General features: G+C 51.4%; 1 protein-coding gene across 4 annotated transcripts in view; it reads right to left on the bottom strand.

Moving 5' to 3' along the window:
- Positions 1-16,904, bottom strand: part of gpsm2 (G protein signaling modulator 2) — a 118,595-nt gene that overhangs the window by 39,691 nt on the left and 62,000 nt on the right. For all 4 annotated transcript variants that reach the window (XM_072511410.1, XM_072511411.1, XM_072511408.1 and 1 more), the window contains exon 11: positions 12,272-12,342. In XM_072511410.1, coding sequence (XP_072367511.1) covers positions 12,272-12,342 — 71 coding nt within the window. The remainder of the gene's footprint in view (positions 1-12,271; positions 12,343-16,904) is intronic.

The raw sequence follows: 16,904 nt of genomic DNA, 5'->3' as shown, positions 1-16,904 counted from the left end.
CAAATGGGTTTTGTGAAGGGCAGGCAACTTTCCAGTAACATTAGGCAGTTATTAGATGTGATCATGACCCCGTCGAAGGGACGGGTACCGGAGGTAGTGGTCTCTATGGACACGGAGAAGACTTTCGACCAGGTGGAGTGGTGGTACCTTCCAGCACTTTTGGAAAAGGGGAAGGATTTGCAGGCAAGCTTTGATCGTCTGTCCACAAGGAAGGTGGCGAGCCAATTGAGACGGGCGAGGGGAGCGGTCTAGGTGTATGGAGAGAAGGCAGGACGCATGCTGGCAGGCCAACTTCGGAGGGAGGCGGCGGTGAGGGAAATTGTTTAGGTGTGGGCTAGGGCAGGGAAGTTAGTGGTGGCTCCGAACCAGATTAGGATGTTTGAGGAGTTTTACAAGAGATTGTATAGGTCGGAGCCACTGGTGGGTGGGGGGAGGAGAAGAGGAATCGGGAGGTGCAGGAATTCCTGGATGTTTTGGAATATCCGAAGTTGGGGGAGGAGGATAGGGCCACATTGGAGGGGGTGATAGGGGAGCAAGGGATAAAGGACGCAGTCGGAGAAGGTAGCAGGGCCGGATGGGTTTCCAGTGGAGTATTATAAGAAATGTAGGGATAAGCTGGCGCTGCTGATGGTGGGGATGTTTGACGAGGCGATAGGGAAGGGGGTATTGTCACAGACTTTGGGACTGGCATCGATCTCCCTGTTACTCAAGAAGGATATGGATCCGACAGAGTTTTGGTCGTATAGGCCCATATCACTCTTGAATGTGGATGCAAAGCTGTTGGCGGATAGGTTGGAGGAGTGCCTCCCAAAGATGATAGGGGAAGATCAGACGGGGTTTGTGAAAGGGAGGCAACTCTGAGTATTAGGAGGGTACGGAATATAGTTACGGCACCGGCGGAGGGGAGGGAGACAGAGGTGGTGGTTGCGCTGGACGGCGAGAGGGCGTTTGACCAGGTGGGATATTTGATGGTGGCTTTAGAGCGGTTTAGAGTGGTGGAGCGCTCCGTACGTATAATCTTACTAATCTGGTGGGGAGGTTGAAGGCGGATTTGGCACGGTGGTGGTTGGGGGGGGTCTTCCTCTGTCATTGGCGGGTCGGGTGCAGGCGATTAAAATGAATGTGTTGCCGTGGTTTTTGATTCTTTTTCAGTGCCTGCCGATCTTTTTGCCAAAGACGTTTTTAAGGAAGTGGCGAGGATGCTTACCTCATTTATCGGTGGGGAAGGTGCTATTATTACTGGGCAGCAAATGCGGAAAAGGTGAGGAGCTGGAACAGAGTTTTTTTTTGGGGGGGGGGCTCCCAGTGGGTTAGAATGGAGGAGAGTCAGTGAAGTGGGTCAGGGTTGAGGGTGTTGGCAACAATGCCGCTTCCGACGGCCCCAGGAAAATATTCAGGGAGTCCGGTGGTGGTGGCGGCTTTGGAGATCTGGAGGCAGCATTTTAAGTTGTGGGTGGGGTCAAGGGAGATCCGATTAGGGGGAATCATAGGTTTGCGTCAGGGAACCGGAATGGGAGTTTTCGGAGATGAGAGTTAGGGTATTAAAGGATTTGTTTCGGAGGGACCAGTTTGCGAGGCTGAAGGAGCTGGGGGAGAAATATGGGCTGGGGCAGGGGGAGCTCTTTAAATATATGCAGGTCTGAGATTTCACTAGGAAGGAGGTACAGAACTTTCCGAAGGCTGTGGCCCCCACATTGTTGGAGGAGGTGTTGATGGCAGGGGGAATGGAGAGGAGGGGGCAATCTATGGGGTGATTCTGGGGAGAACAAGGTATCATTGGGGGGGGGGATTAAGGCGAAGTTGGACAAAGAGTTGGGGGAGGGTCTACAGGAGGTGTTGTGGTGCGAGGTGCTCCGGAGGGTAAACGCCTCAACTCATACGCGAGGTTAGGGCTGATACAGCTGAAGGTGGTGTATAGGACACACCTCACGAGGACGAGGATGAGCCGATTCTTTGAGAGGGTGGAGGATGCATGTGAACCCTGTGGGAAGAGCCCCACAAATCACGTTCATATGTTTTGGTCCTGTCCAAAACTGGAGGGAGGTCTTCAGGGTTGTCTCGAGGGTGGTGCACGTGAGGCTCGAAATATTCGGGGTGTCGATCAGCCTGGGCTGGAGGTGGGTGCGGGGGCAGATGTCTTAGCCTTTGCCTCGTTGATCGCCCGAAGGCAGGCTCTTTTGGGGTGGAGGTCAGCTTCTCCGCCCTGTGCCTCAGCGTAGCGGGGGTCCTGCTGGAGTTTTTAATGCTTGAGAAGGTGAAGTTTGAGTGGAGGGGAAGGATGGATGGGTTCTACAACTTTGTTTATCATGCACTTTCAAGAATTGGATGACATCAAACATTGGGGGGTTTGGAATGTATAGGTTATTGGTGATGGATGTATGGGATGATTGTGGATATTTGATTCTTTTTTTTTCTTGTTCTGTATTTTAGATGTTGTGGGTTGTTTGGGGGTTGGTAAGATAAAGGGGTTGTTGCCCAGGGGATTGCCATTGTAGTTTATTTGTTGGTGGGTGTATATTTGATGAAAATGTGAAAAAAGGAGAATAAAATTTTTTTTTTTTAATAAAAGGAGTGGCGGTAACTGATCGAGGTTTTGGGAAGGTTTGGGTTTGAGCCGAAGTTTGTGTCATAGATGTGTCTGCTGTACGTGGCCCCGATGGCGAGTGTATGAACAAACGAGCTGAACTCACGGATCTTCGGGCTGTATAGGGGAACGAGGCCAGGGTGCCTGCTGTCATCGCTGCTGTTCGCACTACCAATATAGAGCCCTTGACGATGGAGAGTAGGGAACACCGGGTATCGTTGTCTGCAGACGACCTGCTGCTGTTCGTATTAGACCCACTGGAGAGTACAGGGAGAATTATGGGTAAACCAGAGGGGTTTGGCGCCTTCTCGGGTTACAAGCTGAATGTCGGAACGAATGAGTGTTTCCGGTGAGTGCGGCAGGTCGGGGAGCCAACTTGGGGTCGTTGCCATTTAGGGTTGCCAGGGACAGGTTCAGATATCTAGGGGTCCAGGTCATGGGGAGAGGCCGACAATGCACAAATGGAACCTAACAAAGTTGGTGGAGCAGGCTAGGGAGGACTTTAGGAGATGGGATATGTTACACCTGATGCTGGCAGAGAGAGTCCAGGTGGTAAAAATGAATGTTCTGCCAAAGTTCCTGTTTGTATTTCAAACCCTCGCGATCTTCATTCCAATGGCCTTTCGGAACTGGATACAGCAGGGAAGGTACCTCGGGTGAAGCGGGCCCTGCTACAGAGGCAGAAAGTGGGGTTGGCGTTACCAAATCTGCTACACTATTACTGGGCGGCGAATGCAGAGAAGGTGAGGCAGTGGTGGAAGGGCGAGGGGTTAGAATGGAGGAAGAGCCCTGTAGGGGTCCAGCCTGAGGGCCATGGTGATGGTGGCACTTCCGCTGGCGCCAAGGAGAGCCTGGTGGTACAGTCCGCGATTAGGGTGTTGAACCAGTTGAGGAGGCATTTTAGGATGGAGGGGATGCCAGTGCTAACACCGCTGTGTGGGATGCATGGGTATAAGCTGGGGGATATGGATGGCATCCCCATCCGTAAGGTGGGGAGGTGGAGAGGTGTTGGGCTGGTGAGGGAGAGGGATCTTTCCTGCAGGAGAGGTCTGCAAGTCTGGAAGAGCTGCGAAGGGAAGCAAATTCAGGCATATGCAAATGAGAGACTTTGTGCAGAATGAATGGAGAGTGTCCAAGGAGGTGCTGCACAAGGAGAAAGTAAAGTTTGGGATGTTGCAGCCGGCGCGATTATGGGTCACGTACCAGGATAGACATTACTATTTTGAAACGTCGGAAGAAGCATGGACCTTCATCCAAAAAGAGAAACTGGACCAGAACTGAGGGACTGATGTTGGAGGGGAAACGACAATGTTGATGTATAGAGATGTAAATTGGGGAAAGGGAGGTTTACTGTATCGGGACGGTCTTTGACGGGGGGGGGGGGGGCACTGAGAAATGTGGGCACCGGTGGGGGGGGAAAAAGAGACACAGGCGGGGGATGGGGAATGGGAACGGGGCTGTAGGGGGAGCTGCGCCATAGGTGGCGGGATGGTTCTAGGAAAGCGCGGGTCTTTTCCCGCGCTAGAGAGATGATGGCGGGAAGATAGGGACAAGGAGAATGGGAGTTCCACACACGGGGGGGGGGTCAAGGAGAGAGCGGGAGAAGCCGGGGTCAGTTGAAGTCAGCTGTCTTTCGGAAGCAATATGGGGGGAGTAACCATGCTAGATGGGGATCTGCGGGGGGGGGGGGGGGGGAATAACTGGGTGCTGCTGCTGGGATCGAGAGGGAGCTGGTAAGAGAAGAGGTGATTGGGACGGGAATGCGCCGCCTGGGGGACTGGTGGGTGCGCGGGACGTGGGACTGGCCCAGAGAGGATGATGGCTAGTCGACAGGGGGGGGGGGGGGGGGGGCGGGCAGCCCCCCCAGTCCGGCTAATCACGTGGAACGTGAGAGGCCTAAATGGGCCGATTAAGGCCCGAGTGTTCGCGCACTTAAAAGGACTGAAGGCAGACGTGGCTATGCTTTAAGAGACGCATCTGAAGGTGGCGGACCAGGTTAGGTTAAGGAAAGGATGGGTGGGACAGGTGTTCCACTCAGGGCTGGACGCAAAGAATAGAGGGGTGGCCATATTGGTGGGGAAACGGGTGTCGTTCGAGGCTAGGAACATTGTAGCGGACAGCGGTGGCAGATATGTGATGGTGAGTGGCAGATTGCAGGGAATGGAGGTTGTGCTGGTAAATGTATATGCCCCGAACTAGGATGATGCGGGATTTATGAAGCGGATGCTGGGACGCATCCCGGACCTGGAGGTAGGAAACCTGGTAATGGGGGGGGGGGGGGGGGGGTACTTCAATACCGTGCTAGACCCAGGGTTAGATAGATCTAGATCCAGGACCGGAAGAAGGCCGGCAGTGGCCAAGGTGCTTAGGGGGTTTATGGACCAAATGGGGGGAGTGGATCCGTGGAGATCTGCTAGGCCGCTGGCCAAAGAGTTCTCCTTTTTGTCCCATGTCCATAAGGTATATGGACATGGGACACTCCCGGATAGATTTCTTCGTTTTGGGAAGGTCACTGATTTAGAGGGTGGAAGGAACGGAGTACTCGGCCATAGCTGTTTCAGACCATGCCCCACATTGGGTGGATCTGGAACTAGGAGAGGAGAGGGAACAGCGCCCACTCTGGTGACTGGATGTGGGATTATTGGCGGATGAGGGAGTCTGCGGAAGGGTGCGGGGATGTATCGAAAGGTACCTGGAGGCCAATGATGATGGGGAGGTCCGAGTGGGGGTAGCATGGGAAGCGTTGAAGGCGGTGGTCAGGGGAGAGTTTATCTCCATCAGGGCTCACAAGGGGAAAACAGAGGCCAAAGAGAGGGAAAGATTACGGGGGGGAGATTTTGAGTGTGGATAAAAGATATGTGGAGGCCCCGGACGAAGGACTATATAGGGAGAGACGAAGACTCCAGACGGAGTTTGACCTGCTGACCACAGGGAAGGCAGAGGCACAGTGGAGGAAGGCACAGGGGATGAGATATGAATATGGGGAAAAGGCGAGTCGCCTGTTGGCCCACCAGCTTCATAAGAGGACAGCGGCGAGGGAAATAGGGGGAGTTAGGGATGAAACGGGAATTACGGTGCGGAGAGCAGGGAAGGTAAATGAGGTGTTTAAGACCTTTTATGAGAGGCTATATAGGTCCCAACCACCGGAGGGAAAATAGGGGATGCAGCAGTTTCTGGACCAACTAAGGTTCCCGAGGGTGGAGGAGCAGGAGGTGGCAGGCCTGGGGGCGCCAATTGGGGTGGACGAGGTGACCAAAGGGCTGGGGAACATGCAGGCAGGGAAGGCCCCGGGACCTGACGGGTTCCCGGTGGAATTTTACAGGATATACGTGGACTTGTTGGCCCCGCTGCTGGTAAGAACCTTTAACGAGGCCAGAGAAGGGGGGACTCTACCCCCGACAACGTCTGAGGCGACGATATCACTAATCCTGAAGAGAGATAAAGATCCGCTGCAATGCGGGTCTGAGAGGCCTATCTCGCTCCTGAATGTGGACGCTAAGTTGTTGGCAAAAGTGCTGACAATGAGGATAGAGGATTGTGTCCCAGGGGTGGTGCACGAAGATCAGACAGGATTCGTAAAGGGGAGACAATTGAATGTCAACGTGCGACGGCTATTGGGGGTGATAATGATGCCCCCAGCAGAGGGGGAGGCAGAGATAGTAGCGGCAATGGATGCAGAGAAGGCATTTGATAGGGTAGAGTGGAAGTATTTATGGGCGGTGCTGAGGAGGTTTGGGTTTGGGGAGGGGTTTGTCAGCTGGGTTAAACTCCTCTATGGGGCCCCAATGGCAAGTGTAGTCACAAATCGGCAAAGATCGGAGTATTTTCAGTTACATAGGGGAACAAGGCAGGGGTGCCCTCTGTCCCCATTACTGTTCGCGCTGGCAATTGAACCACTGGCCATAGCGCTGAGAGACTCCAGGAAATGGAGAGGGGTGGTTAGAGGGGGAGAGGAACACCGAGTGTCACTCTACGCAGATGACCTACTGCTGTATGTGGCGGATCCAGTGGGGGGATGACAGAGGTTATGCAGATATTGAGGGAGTTTGGAGATTTCTCGGGATATAGGCTTAACATGGGAAAGAGTGAGCTTTTCGTAATACACCCCGGGGACCAGAGTAGAGGGATAGATGGCCTGCCGCTAAGGAGAGTGGAAAGAAACTTCCGATATCTGGGGATTCAGATAGCCAGGAGCTGGGGAACCTTACACAAACTCAATCTGACTCGGCTGGTGGAGCAAATGGAAGAGGATTTCAAAAGATGGGATATGCTGCCGCTGTCACTGGCAGGCAGAGTGCAGGCGATTAAGATGATGGTCCTCCCGAGGTTTCTATTTGTGTTTCAATGTCTCCCCATATTGATCACTAAGGCCTTTTTCAAGAAAATAGATAGGAGCATCATGAGCTTCGTGTGGGCAGGGAAGGCCCCGAGGGTAAGGAGGGGGTTCCTGCAACGTAGCAGGGACAGAGGGGGACTGGCGTTGCCGAACTTGGGCGACTATTACTGGGCCGCCAATGTGGCAATGATCCGCAAGTGGATGATAGAGGGAGAGGGGGTGGCATGGAAAAGGCTGGAGATGGCGCCCTGTAAAGGAACGAGCATAAAAGCGCTGGTGACAGCGCCACTACCGCTCTCCCAGAAAAGGTTTACCACGAACCCAGTGGTGGCGGCAACATTAAGTATCTGGGGGCAATGGAGGCGACAGAAGGGTGTATTGGGAGCCTCGGTGTGGTCCCCGATCAGGAACAACTGTAGGTTTGTCCCAGGAAGGCTGGACGGAGGGTTCCAGAGCTGGCACCGGGCAGGAATTAGGAGAGTGGGAGACTTATTTATAGATGGGACGTTTGCGAGCGCTAGAGGAAAAGTATGCGCTGCCTCCGGGGAATATCTTTAGATATATGCAGGTGAGGGCATTCACGAGACAACAGGTGAGGGAATTTCCGCTGCTCCCGACACAGGGGATCCAGGATAGAGTGATTTCGGGGGGGTGGGTCGGGGAGGGCAAAGTGTCCGAAATATACCGGGAGATGAGAGAAGAGGGGGAGGAGCTGGTAGAAGAGCTGAAAGGAAAATGGGAAGAAGAGCTCGGGGAGGAGATTGAGGAGGGTTTGTGGGCTGATGCCCTAAGTAGGGTAAATTCCTCTTCCTCGTGTGCCAGGCTTAGCCTGATCCAATTTAAGGTGCTACATAGAGCACACATAACGGGAGCTAGGTTGAGCAGGTTCTTCGGAGTGGAGGACAGGTGCGGGAGGTGCGGGGGAAGCCCGGCGAACCACACACATATGTTTTGGTCGTGTCCAGCATTGGAGGAGTACTGGAGGGGAGTGGCAAGAGTGATCTCGAAGGTGGTGAAGGTCCGGGTCACAGCAAGCTGAGGGTTAGCTATATTTGGGGTAGCGGATGAGCCGGGAGTGCAGAAGGCGAAAGAGGCCGATATTGTGGCCTTTGCGTCCCTGGTAGCCCGGCAAAGGATTTTACTCATGTGGAAGGAAGCAAAACCCCCCGGCGTGGAGGCCTGGATAAACGATATGGCAGGGTTCATAAAACTGGAACGGTTGAAGTTTGCGCTGAGGGGATCGGCTCAGGGGTTCTCCAGGCGGTGGCAACCATTCCTCGACTATCTAGCGGAACGTTAGGGGGAAAATAGATAGCCAGCAGCAGCAGCCCAGAAAGAGAGGGGGGGGGGGGGGGGAGCACTATTTCGTGTTACTTTGCTAGTTCACTACTTTATTTAAACAATGTTATCTATTAGTTATCGTGTTACCGTTTTTGTTGATTTGTAAGGAGGAAAAATTGTGTTTGAAAACTTTTTTAATGAATGGAGAGTGTTTCCCAAGCTGCCAGAGTATACCCTATTGGAGCGGCTGCTGCTCCCGGATGTGGGAGGAGAGAGTAGGATTGAGGATACATGGCTGCTTCCGGTGACGGCGGGCGGGAGGCAGCCGCACAATGGAGAGCTCCCGTTCGGGAACCGCATTTTCGGGGCTTTAAGCCCGGTCCCAGCGTCCACGGAGTCGGCAAAGCAGGGAGAAGGCACAGAGGAGGCACAGTGAAGAAAATGTTGAGGCAAAAAAACGGCCGTAAAAGAAACAGCTGAAGGTCTGTCGGGAAGTGGAAAGGTCACCGCGGGGTCACCAAGAAAAATGGAGGCTGGAGCAGCAGGGGAGGCCGCATTGCTTACGGCTGAAGAAATAACTACGGTGATGGCTGCGGAATTCGAAAGGCAGTTTACAAAATACATGGAGACAATGATGAAGAAGGTGAGGGAGGTTTTGAGTGTGTTGGTGGAGGAGGCGATTTCCCCGGTGACGACGGCGGTGGCGAGCGCAGTGGCGGAGGTGCGACAGCAAGGGGAGGCGCTGAAGGAAGTGGAGGAGACATTATTGCAGCACGGTGATCAACTTACCTCGATGGGGAAGGAGATGCGGAAGGTGATGGAGATTAACAAGGATCTGCGAGGAAAAGTGGAAGACCTGGAAAACAGATCCAGGCGACAGAATTTGAGGATTGTGGGGCTGCCCGAAGGAGTTGAAGGACCGAGGCCGACTGAGTATTTTGCCGCGATGCTGGCAAAACTATTGGGGGAGGGGGGGGATCCCTCCCTACATGAACTGGATCGGGCTCATCGGTCATGGAGGCCTGTACCAAAGGCGAGTGAGCCGCCAAGGGTAGTGACTCTGTGCTTCTGTAGGCACAGTGTGAAGGAGAAGGTCCTGTGCTGGGCCAAGCAGAAGCGGATGTTGCAGTGGGCTGGAGCTGGTATACGTGTATGCCAAGACTTTACGGTGGAGCTGGCGAGGAGGCGGGCTGCCGTCAACCGGGTGAAGAGGGCACTGTACATTAGCAAGGTGCAGTGTGGCATCGTATATCCAGCGAAGCGGAGGGTGACCTACAAGTTCAAGGACTTTGCGAAGGCAGAAGGACTGTGGCAGAACTGAGAAATTGAGAAATGGCCATGTGCTGATGTAACCTCATGACTGTATTTTCTTCTTTTTTGTTTCACTGCGTGCCGGTGTATGGGCTAAAGGAGCCAATGTTGTATATTTGGACAAGGGGAGTGATGGGACTTACACTCGAAATAAGGGCTTTTTGGGGTGTAGGTGGATATGCGGGGTTTGTGTGCTAAAAGGGGATTTCTGGGCTTTCCTAGGGCCGGGCAACGGATCGGGGCAGGTCCTCCACGGTTTAAGCCTGCCAGTGAACGGGAGTGAGATGGGGGGAGGGGCTGCGGCCATCGGAGCCTGGCAGAGCAGGGTCCGAGTGGTCTAGCCGGGGTGGAAAGTTGGGGTTATCATGTACGGTACTTTTTCAGAGGTTGGATAGCGTTGAGTGAAAGGATGAGGAGGGGGGGGGGGGGGGGGGGGAGAAGAGAGTGGACTCCATAGGTTAATGGTGACCATGGGCGGTCCCGGACTCCTTTTTCTTTTTCTCCTTTGTTTTTTGTTTCCACTGTGGGAGGGTTCGTTTTATTGGATGCATATATTGACAGGTGGGCCGTTGTTTGGGGTGGTGGGAGGATGGGATTGTTATTATTAAGGGGATTGATTTTGTATTTGTTACCGTTTACGGTTTGTGGGTGGGGTGTAAATTTTGAAGGAAAATGTGAAAATGGAGAATAAAAAACATTTAAAAAGGATTGAGGATATATACTGGTGGCTGGGGGGGGCAGCGCAGATAGTTAGGATTAAGAAGAAATGGGACGGGGGGGCGGGGGGTGAGATAGGTTGGGAAGTACGGAGTGAGGCAATGTGTAGGGCGAATTCGACCTCCTCATGCACGAGGATGAGTTTGATTCAGTTTAAGGTGGAGCATAGGGTGCATATGACTCGGGCAAGAATGAGTGGGTTCTTTCAGGTGGTGGCAACGAGTTAGAAGTATGGGCGAGGACCAGCAAATCACACGCATATGTTCTGGGTCTGTGAGAAGTCGGAGAGATACTCGGAGGTGGTATTTGGGATGCTATCGAAGATTGTGGGGGTAGAGGCCGGGTCAGACCCCATGGTGCCGATTTTTGGGGTGTTGGAAATGCCGGAGCTGATGATGGGGAGGAATGCCGGCGTTGTGGCCTTCATCTCTCTAGTTGCCCGGCGAAATATTCTGTTAGAATGGCAATTTACAACGCCACTGGGGGTGGTGGCCTGGCTGGGGTACCTGTATGACGTTCTACAGCTGGAGAATATTAAGTTCGAATTGAGGGTTCAGTGGAGGGCTTTAAGACACAGTGGGGTGTTCATGACCATGTTTGAGGAATTGTTCGTCGCCGGGGGGGGGGGGGGGGGGGGAAGAGTGAAAAGGGGGAAAAACTTACACAAACTGTGCTGTGACCTATGTGATGTGGAGAATGTTCTTTGATTTATTTATGTTTTGGTACAGTTGAATATGTTTGGAATAAAATAAATATTTTTTTAAAATAACATCTGGCGGCTTGTGCCCAAGGAGGGACAGCTATCTCACAGACTTGGCAATCAACAGCCGGATATAGTCATTCTCAGGGAATCATACCTTACAGGCAATGTCCCAGACACCACCATCACCATCCTTGGGTATGGTCTGTCTCACCAGCAGGACAGACCCAGTAAAGGTGGTGATGGAACAGTGATACACGGTCAGGAGGGAGGTTGCCCTGGGAGTCCTCAACAATCAATTCATAAAATGCATCTTAGGAACCTAGGAAGTACAGAAGATCGGAGGGACTTTGGTGTGCATTTCCACAGATACCAGAAGACAGCTGGACAGGTAGATAAGGTGGTTAAGAAGGCATATGGGATACTGCCTTCATTAGCTGAGGCATAGAATACAAGAGCAGGGAACTTATGATGCTGTATAAAACGCTGGTTAGTCCACAGCTGGAGCACTGTGCAGTTTTGGTCGCTACACTATAGGAAGGAAGTGATTGCACTAGAGAGGGTGCAGAGAAGATTTACCAGGATGTTGCCTGGGCTGGAGCGTTTCCGCTATCAAGAAAAGCTGGATAGACAGGGTTGTTTTCCTTGGAGCAGTGAAGGCTGAGGGGGGGACTTGCTCGAGGTGTATAAAATTATGAATGGCACAGATAGGGTGGATAGGAGGAAGATTTTCCCCCCTAGTACAGGAGTCAACAACCTGGGGGCATTGATTTATGGGAAGCAGCAGGAGGTTTAGAGGGGGTGTGAGGGGAAACCTTTTCATCCAGAGGGTAGTGGGAATCTGGAAATCACTGCATGAAAAGGTGATAAGAGGTGGGTACCCTCATGAAATTTAAGAAGTACTTTAAATGAGCACTTGAAATGCCACAACATATAACGCTACGGGCCAAGTGCTGGAAAATGGAATTAGAGTAGATAGGTGCTCGATGGCAGGCGCAGGCACAGTGGGCCAAAGGGCCTCTTTTCGTGTTGTAAAAACTCTACGATTCCAGACCCCATGAAGTCTCATAACATCAAGTCAGGCATGGGCAAGGAAACCTCCTGATGATTACCACATGCCAACCCAAATCCTGGAACACCCTCCCTAACAACACTGTGGGTGCATCTACAGCACATAGAGTGCAGTGTTTCCAGAAGATGGCTCACCACCATCTTCTTAAAGACAATTAGGGATGGGCAATAATTGCTGGCCTATTGAGCACGCCCACATCCTATGAATGAGCTTTATAAATGTATGCAAGAAGTTGTTAAAATATTTTCTAGAAAGATCAAAAGTCAGTACCTTATCCGGTGTTAGCTTCATTAGTTCCATTTTATCCATACTTTGCCGACGCCCTAATCTTGGTCGGGCACCTATAATAATAATAAAATAATAAGTATTTTTGCTGCTACCTTCAATCTTGCTTTTTAACTACAAAGTTAATAACCACGCAACATATGTCCTTTCTCACCCCAGAAAAAATCTTTGGGAAATGTTCTGTTCATTGGGAAAAAGCAGGTCTCAAAATGTTATGATTCCATTTATATAAATATATATAAATAATGGGTGTGATTTAGAGTTTTATACAGCTCCATCATAACTTCCCATAATGGCTGCCAACTTATTTTTCTAACTGTCAGTTTCAGCTAGAAAACCAGAGAGAATCCCACTGTGGTGAGAAATATCGGCGTATATTCAGCCTCTTCATTTTTTCAAACTCAGAAATGCAGATCTGAACTGCTAGATTGGAGTTTCCAAGTCTCCCCCCTCCCCACTGTGATGTGATCACCGATTTACATATTTTAACATAAATTATGTCATTAAAGGGCTTGATGCTTAGTGACCTCCCATAATGCATCCTTCTCCACCACATGCCCCCACTCCCCACCCCGCAGAAGTAGCATGACATTAAACCAGTGCGAATCATGACTAACTTTTAAAAACCATTTGTGATGACCATGTCGGGGCGTGGAGATGGAAGTAGTCCCCGGAGCTTGAGGGAAAAGCCAGGGGGCAATGCCAGGAACGTACCCTCCTCCATTTGGGGGGGTTCCCTTCTGCGAGTAGGGTTTGTGGAGTGTTCCCCTTATCCACCGGATGGGTCCCGGTGTCCGTTGGGGGTGGCCTTAAATTTAAAACCGCCTGATCTCCGATTGCCAGCATGTTTCAACCCCGCTCTTCCAGCTGGTTGTGAGATTCTGGCCAGCACTCCGAAATTGCTATTTCAGTGTGCTATTAAATCAGGCAAGAAAAGGCGGCTGTGAAGCTGGTAATCTTCACACAGCTTTTCATGCCTGATCCAACACTCTTTGGGAAGACTGCACACGGAATGGACGGGATTTTCCCATATTCTTTCTAACTGTCGGTTTTAGCGAGAAAACCAGAAAGAATCCCGCCAGTGGTGAGAAATATCGCCGTATATTCAGCCTCTTAATTTTTTTATGTTTCACGCCTTGCTCATGGTGGCCTGCCTCTGAATCACTCACCTTGCTACAACTTAATCTCTGCAATTAGTGGGGCGCATCATTTAAACATCTCCTAGCACTCTCAAGCACTTGTTCCAAGTCCAGTCGTGGGGATCGCTGCAAGGAAGACTACACCACATTTTGCAGATGGAGCCCTCAGCAAACTTCTTGATGGGGTCGAGCAGAGGCGGGAAACCCTCTACTCACGATTGGGCAGATGACCGGCCTGTAAAGTGACCTTTCCCACCTAGGAGGCAGTGGTCGCGATTGTGAGTGCCACCTTACTCCATAAGAGGATGGAACTGCAGTGTTGTAAGAAGATGCATGATCTTCTTTGTGCAGTCAAGATACGTCCACCTCCTCATGTCTCCCTCAGCATTCCTTAACTCACCCGTTCGCAGTGATCTCACTCCCACCAACCTCACGGGGTCACAGCACTCTTTATGCACCTCACCCACTCCCCATAATCCCCCAAAAGCTCTGGTACCACTCACATGCCTGCTCCCACACATGCCAGACTTAATTTCAATCTGACATGGCACGACTCGCACTTACACTCTCCCTATCTGTCTTATTGCAGGACAAAACCAAGCACAACAGACGTGAGAGGGCATAGCCAGGCGGAGCTGAAGACCCTAACTCCATTTGAAGAATGAGCTCTTGAGCTTGTCGGACCGGGGCAAGACCTATCCTGTGAAAGGGTAGAGTGAGAACCCTCAATGCATCCAGCCATGGCGCAAGCCTCACGGTGATCTTTCTCCACAGTTGTTCCCCTGCCCCTTGCTAATGCCATCTCCCTTTCATTCCAGGCCAATCAGCAGACCGGCCTGGACCTGTGCAGCTCAGAGGCAGACATCTGAGACCAGTATTGAAGAGATGTCACAACTGTCACCCATACCCTCCACCAGCGCAGATACTCGCAGCTCGGTGGGACTAAGTAATAGGCAGGCCTCGGAGTCACTCACTGATGAGCACCTCACACCTGATAATCCACAAGAGACGGAGGTGGGGATGCCCCAGGGATCCTGCACCGGAGGGGTGCTGGAGCCCAGAGCTTTGCTGAGCTCGTGACCTGCCCCTGGGTAGGGTCTTCCCAGAGCTGCAACGGCAGAGTGACAAGCATCAGGAAGGGAAGACAGATGTTGTACTGGAAACAGGTTGACAAGACGCATAGGCCAGGAACAGAAATTGCCATATCAGGCCCTGGCTGAATTGATACTGGTCGTATGCAAGAGCACTCAAGTCAACAAATAAATCCGTTATTGCTATATGGACTTTGTGATTACCCACTCACGTTTACACAAAATAATAAAACCATGCTATGAATATGTTACAAGTTTCTAGACACAGGTGATCAACTTTGCACCAGGATGAAGGATAGACAAAAGAAGCCATCAATCAGACTCCATAATGGCCCTTTGCTGGTCAGATAAGTGTGTTTCAAAGGACAATGGATCTTGACTCAATCGCCCTAGATGAACAAGAGCATCCTGCCCTAGATGAACAGGAACATCCTGCTTATTCCTATTAACAAGTTTGGGTCTGAATGATGTGGTGATATGCCTGTGAATAATATTGTACACAGTTAGCAATATGACCTCCAACCACCTGGCGGCGTCAGACATCGGTCATGAGACATCTGACTCTCGCCAGTTGATATTAAGGCGTACAACAGGACCATTGCACATAGGGTAGTTCCAGGAGAGTTCACGGAACTCAAATAGTATCTAAGATTGTATGGTATTCTGTTTGTTATCTTTCTTTGTGTTCATCAATAAATCATCATTCGAGTTAAGTCACCAGCAGTTGTGTGTGCATCATTGCAACGGCAAGGTCACAGAACATAACAGATGGCAGCACGGTAGCATTGTGGATAGCACAATTGCTTCACAGCTCCAGGGTCCCAGCTTCAATTCCGGCTTGGGTCACTGTCTGTGCGGAGTCTGCACATCCTCCCCGTGTGTGCGTGGGTTTCCTCCGGGTGCTCCTGTTTCCTCCCACAGTCCAAAGATGTGCAGGTTAGGTGGATTGGCCATGATAAATTGCCCTTAGTATCCAAAATTGTCCTTAGTGTTGGGTGGGGTTACTGGGTTATGGGGATAGGGGGGAGGTGTTGCCCTTGGGTAGGGTGCTCTTTCCAAGAGCCGGTGCAGACTCGATGGGCCGAATGGCCTCCTTCTGCACTGTAAATTCTATGATAATCTATGATGGGAAAATAAAACTCAGGCCAATTGTGGGCTTAAAGCTATGATTCAATGCTAGTATACTAATATAAAGGAAGGAACACCGAAACAGATCTGCAGTGATAACCTGGGAACCCCGAGACACAACAATCACAAGAAGAAGGGACACTGGGTTTCGAAGTCCAGAGAAGATATCCACATAGAGTGATCGTAGCCTGGCCAGCCTCCTTCACCAAGTGCGGGTAATATCAAGAGTTCAGCTGTGAGGCAGAGTCCTATTTTATGGAAGTGAGATAATTGAGAATAAAATTGCATTAAACCGTGAACTTGTTTTGTCCTTTGTTCATTCTGCAGATAAGGGCACCTCGGTAAAACATTTGAATAATAAACTGGTCTAAGTGTCCGAGATTTTACAGACAAAACTGCATCCCTCCTCAGACTAAAGGAATTCCATTGCCTTCTGTCTGAGGAGATGGTGCCCTCGCTCTGTCGCAACAAGGCTAACATTGCAAGGGTGGTATCTGCAGTAGAGATCTTGGCACAGGACGTGCACTCCATGGCGGAGGATATCCACTCCATGGTTCAGCTCAGGACTTCCAGGGCTTCAACTGCATGGTGCTGGCACTCGTGGGAAGAGTCAATGCTTGAGGACAGCAGGGCTTCAGGATCTCAATCTAGCTGCACCTCCATCCCTTGGAGGTGCCCAGGAGCCCAATGGGAAGAGGATCGGCATGGATGCAGTCCAGGGCCTTCCATCCAGTAGACCCTGGCCCATCTGACCCCCCCTCCCCATGATCAACACAACTCCAGCCCCACACTCCGAGGAAGGGAGGACAGCACTGCAATATTTGTGCTGCTCCAAAGCAGGCAGGAACCCTAAAGGTCCAAGCCGCCTCCCAGGAGACACCCGCCAATGTCATCACAGGCAAAGTGTGTGGAAGGCAGCAGGCCGCCCCAACCTCAGCTGTGGATCTTGAAGATACACCGAAAGGTAGCGGGAGGGTGAGGAAGATAAAAAAATGATGATAGGCATCTAGTCAGCATAGGTGAATCTAGGCCTTATGAGAGAGACTTCACCATTGTAATAACTAGCTAGCATTAAAAATCACTTTGATCACCCCTAAAGAGCATCCACGCGGTTATGTCGGCAGCACGGTAGCCTTGTGGATAGCACAATTGCTTCACAGCTCCAGGGTCCCAGGTTCGATTCTGGCTTGGGTCACTGTCTGTGCGGAGTCTGCACATCCTCCCAGTGTGTGCGTGGGTTTCCTCCGGGTGCTCCGGTTT

Source organism: Scyliorhinus torazame, chromosome 7 (genome assembly GCF_047496885.1).
Source record: "Scyliorhinus torazame isolate Kashiwa2021f chromosome 7, sScyTor2.1, whole genome shotgun sequence".
Classification (NCBI taxonomy): domain Eukaryota; kingdom Metazoa; phylum Chordata; class Chondrichthyes; order Carcharhiniformes; family Scyliorhinidae; genus Scyliorhinus; species Scyliorhinus torazame.
The sequence above is the reverse complement of the archived record's forward strand: the minus strand, read 5'-3'. Positions and strand labels throughout refer to the sequence as shown.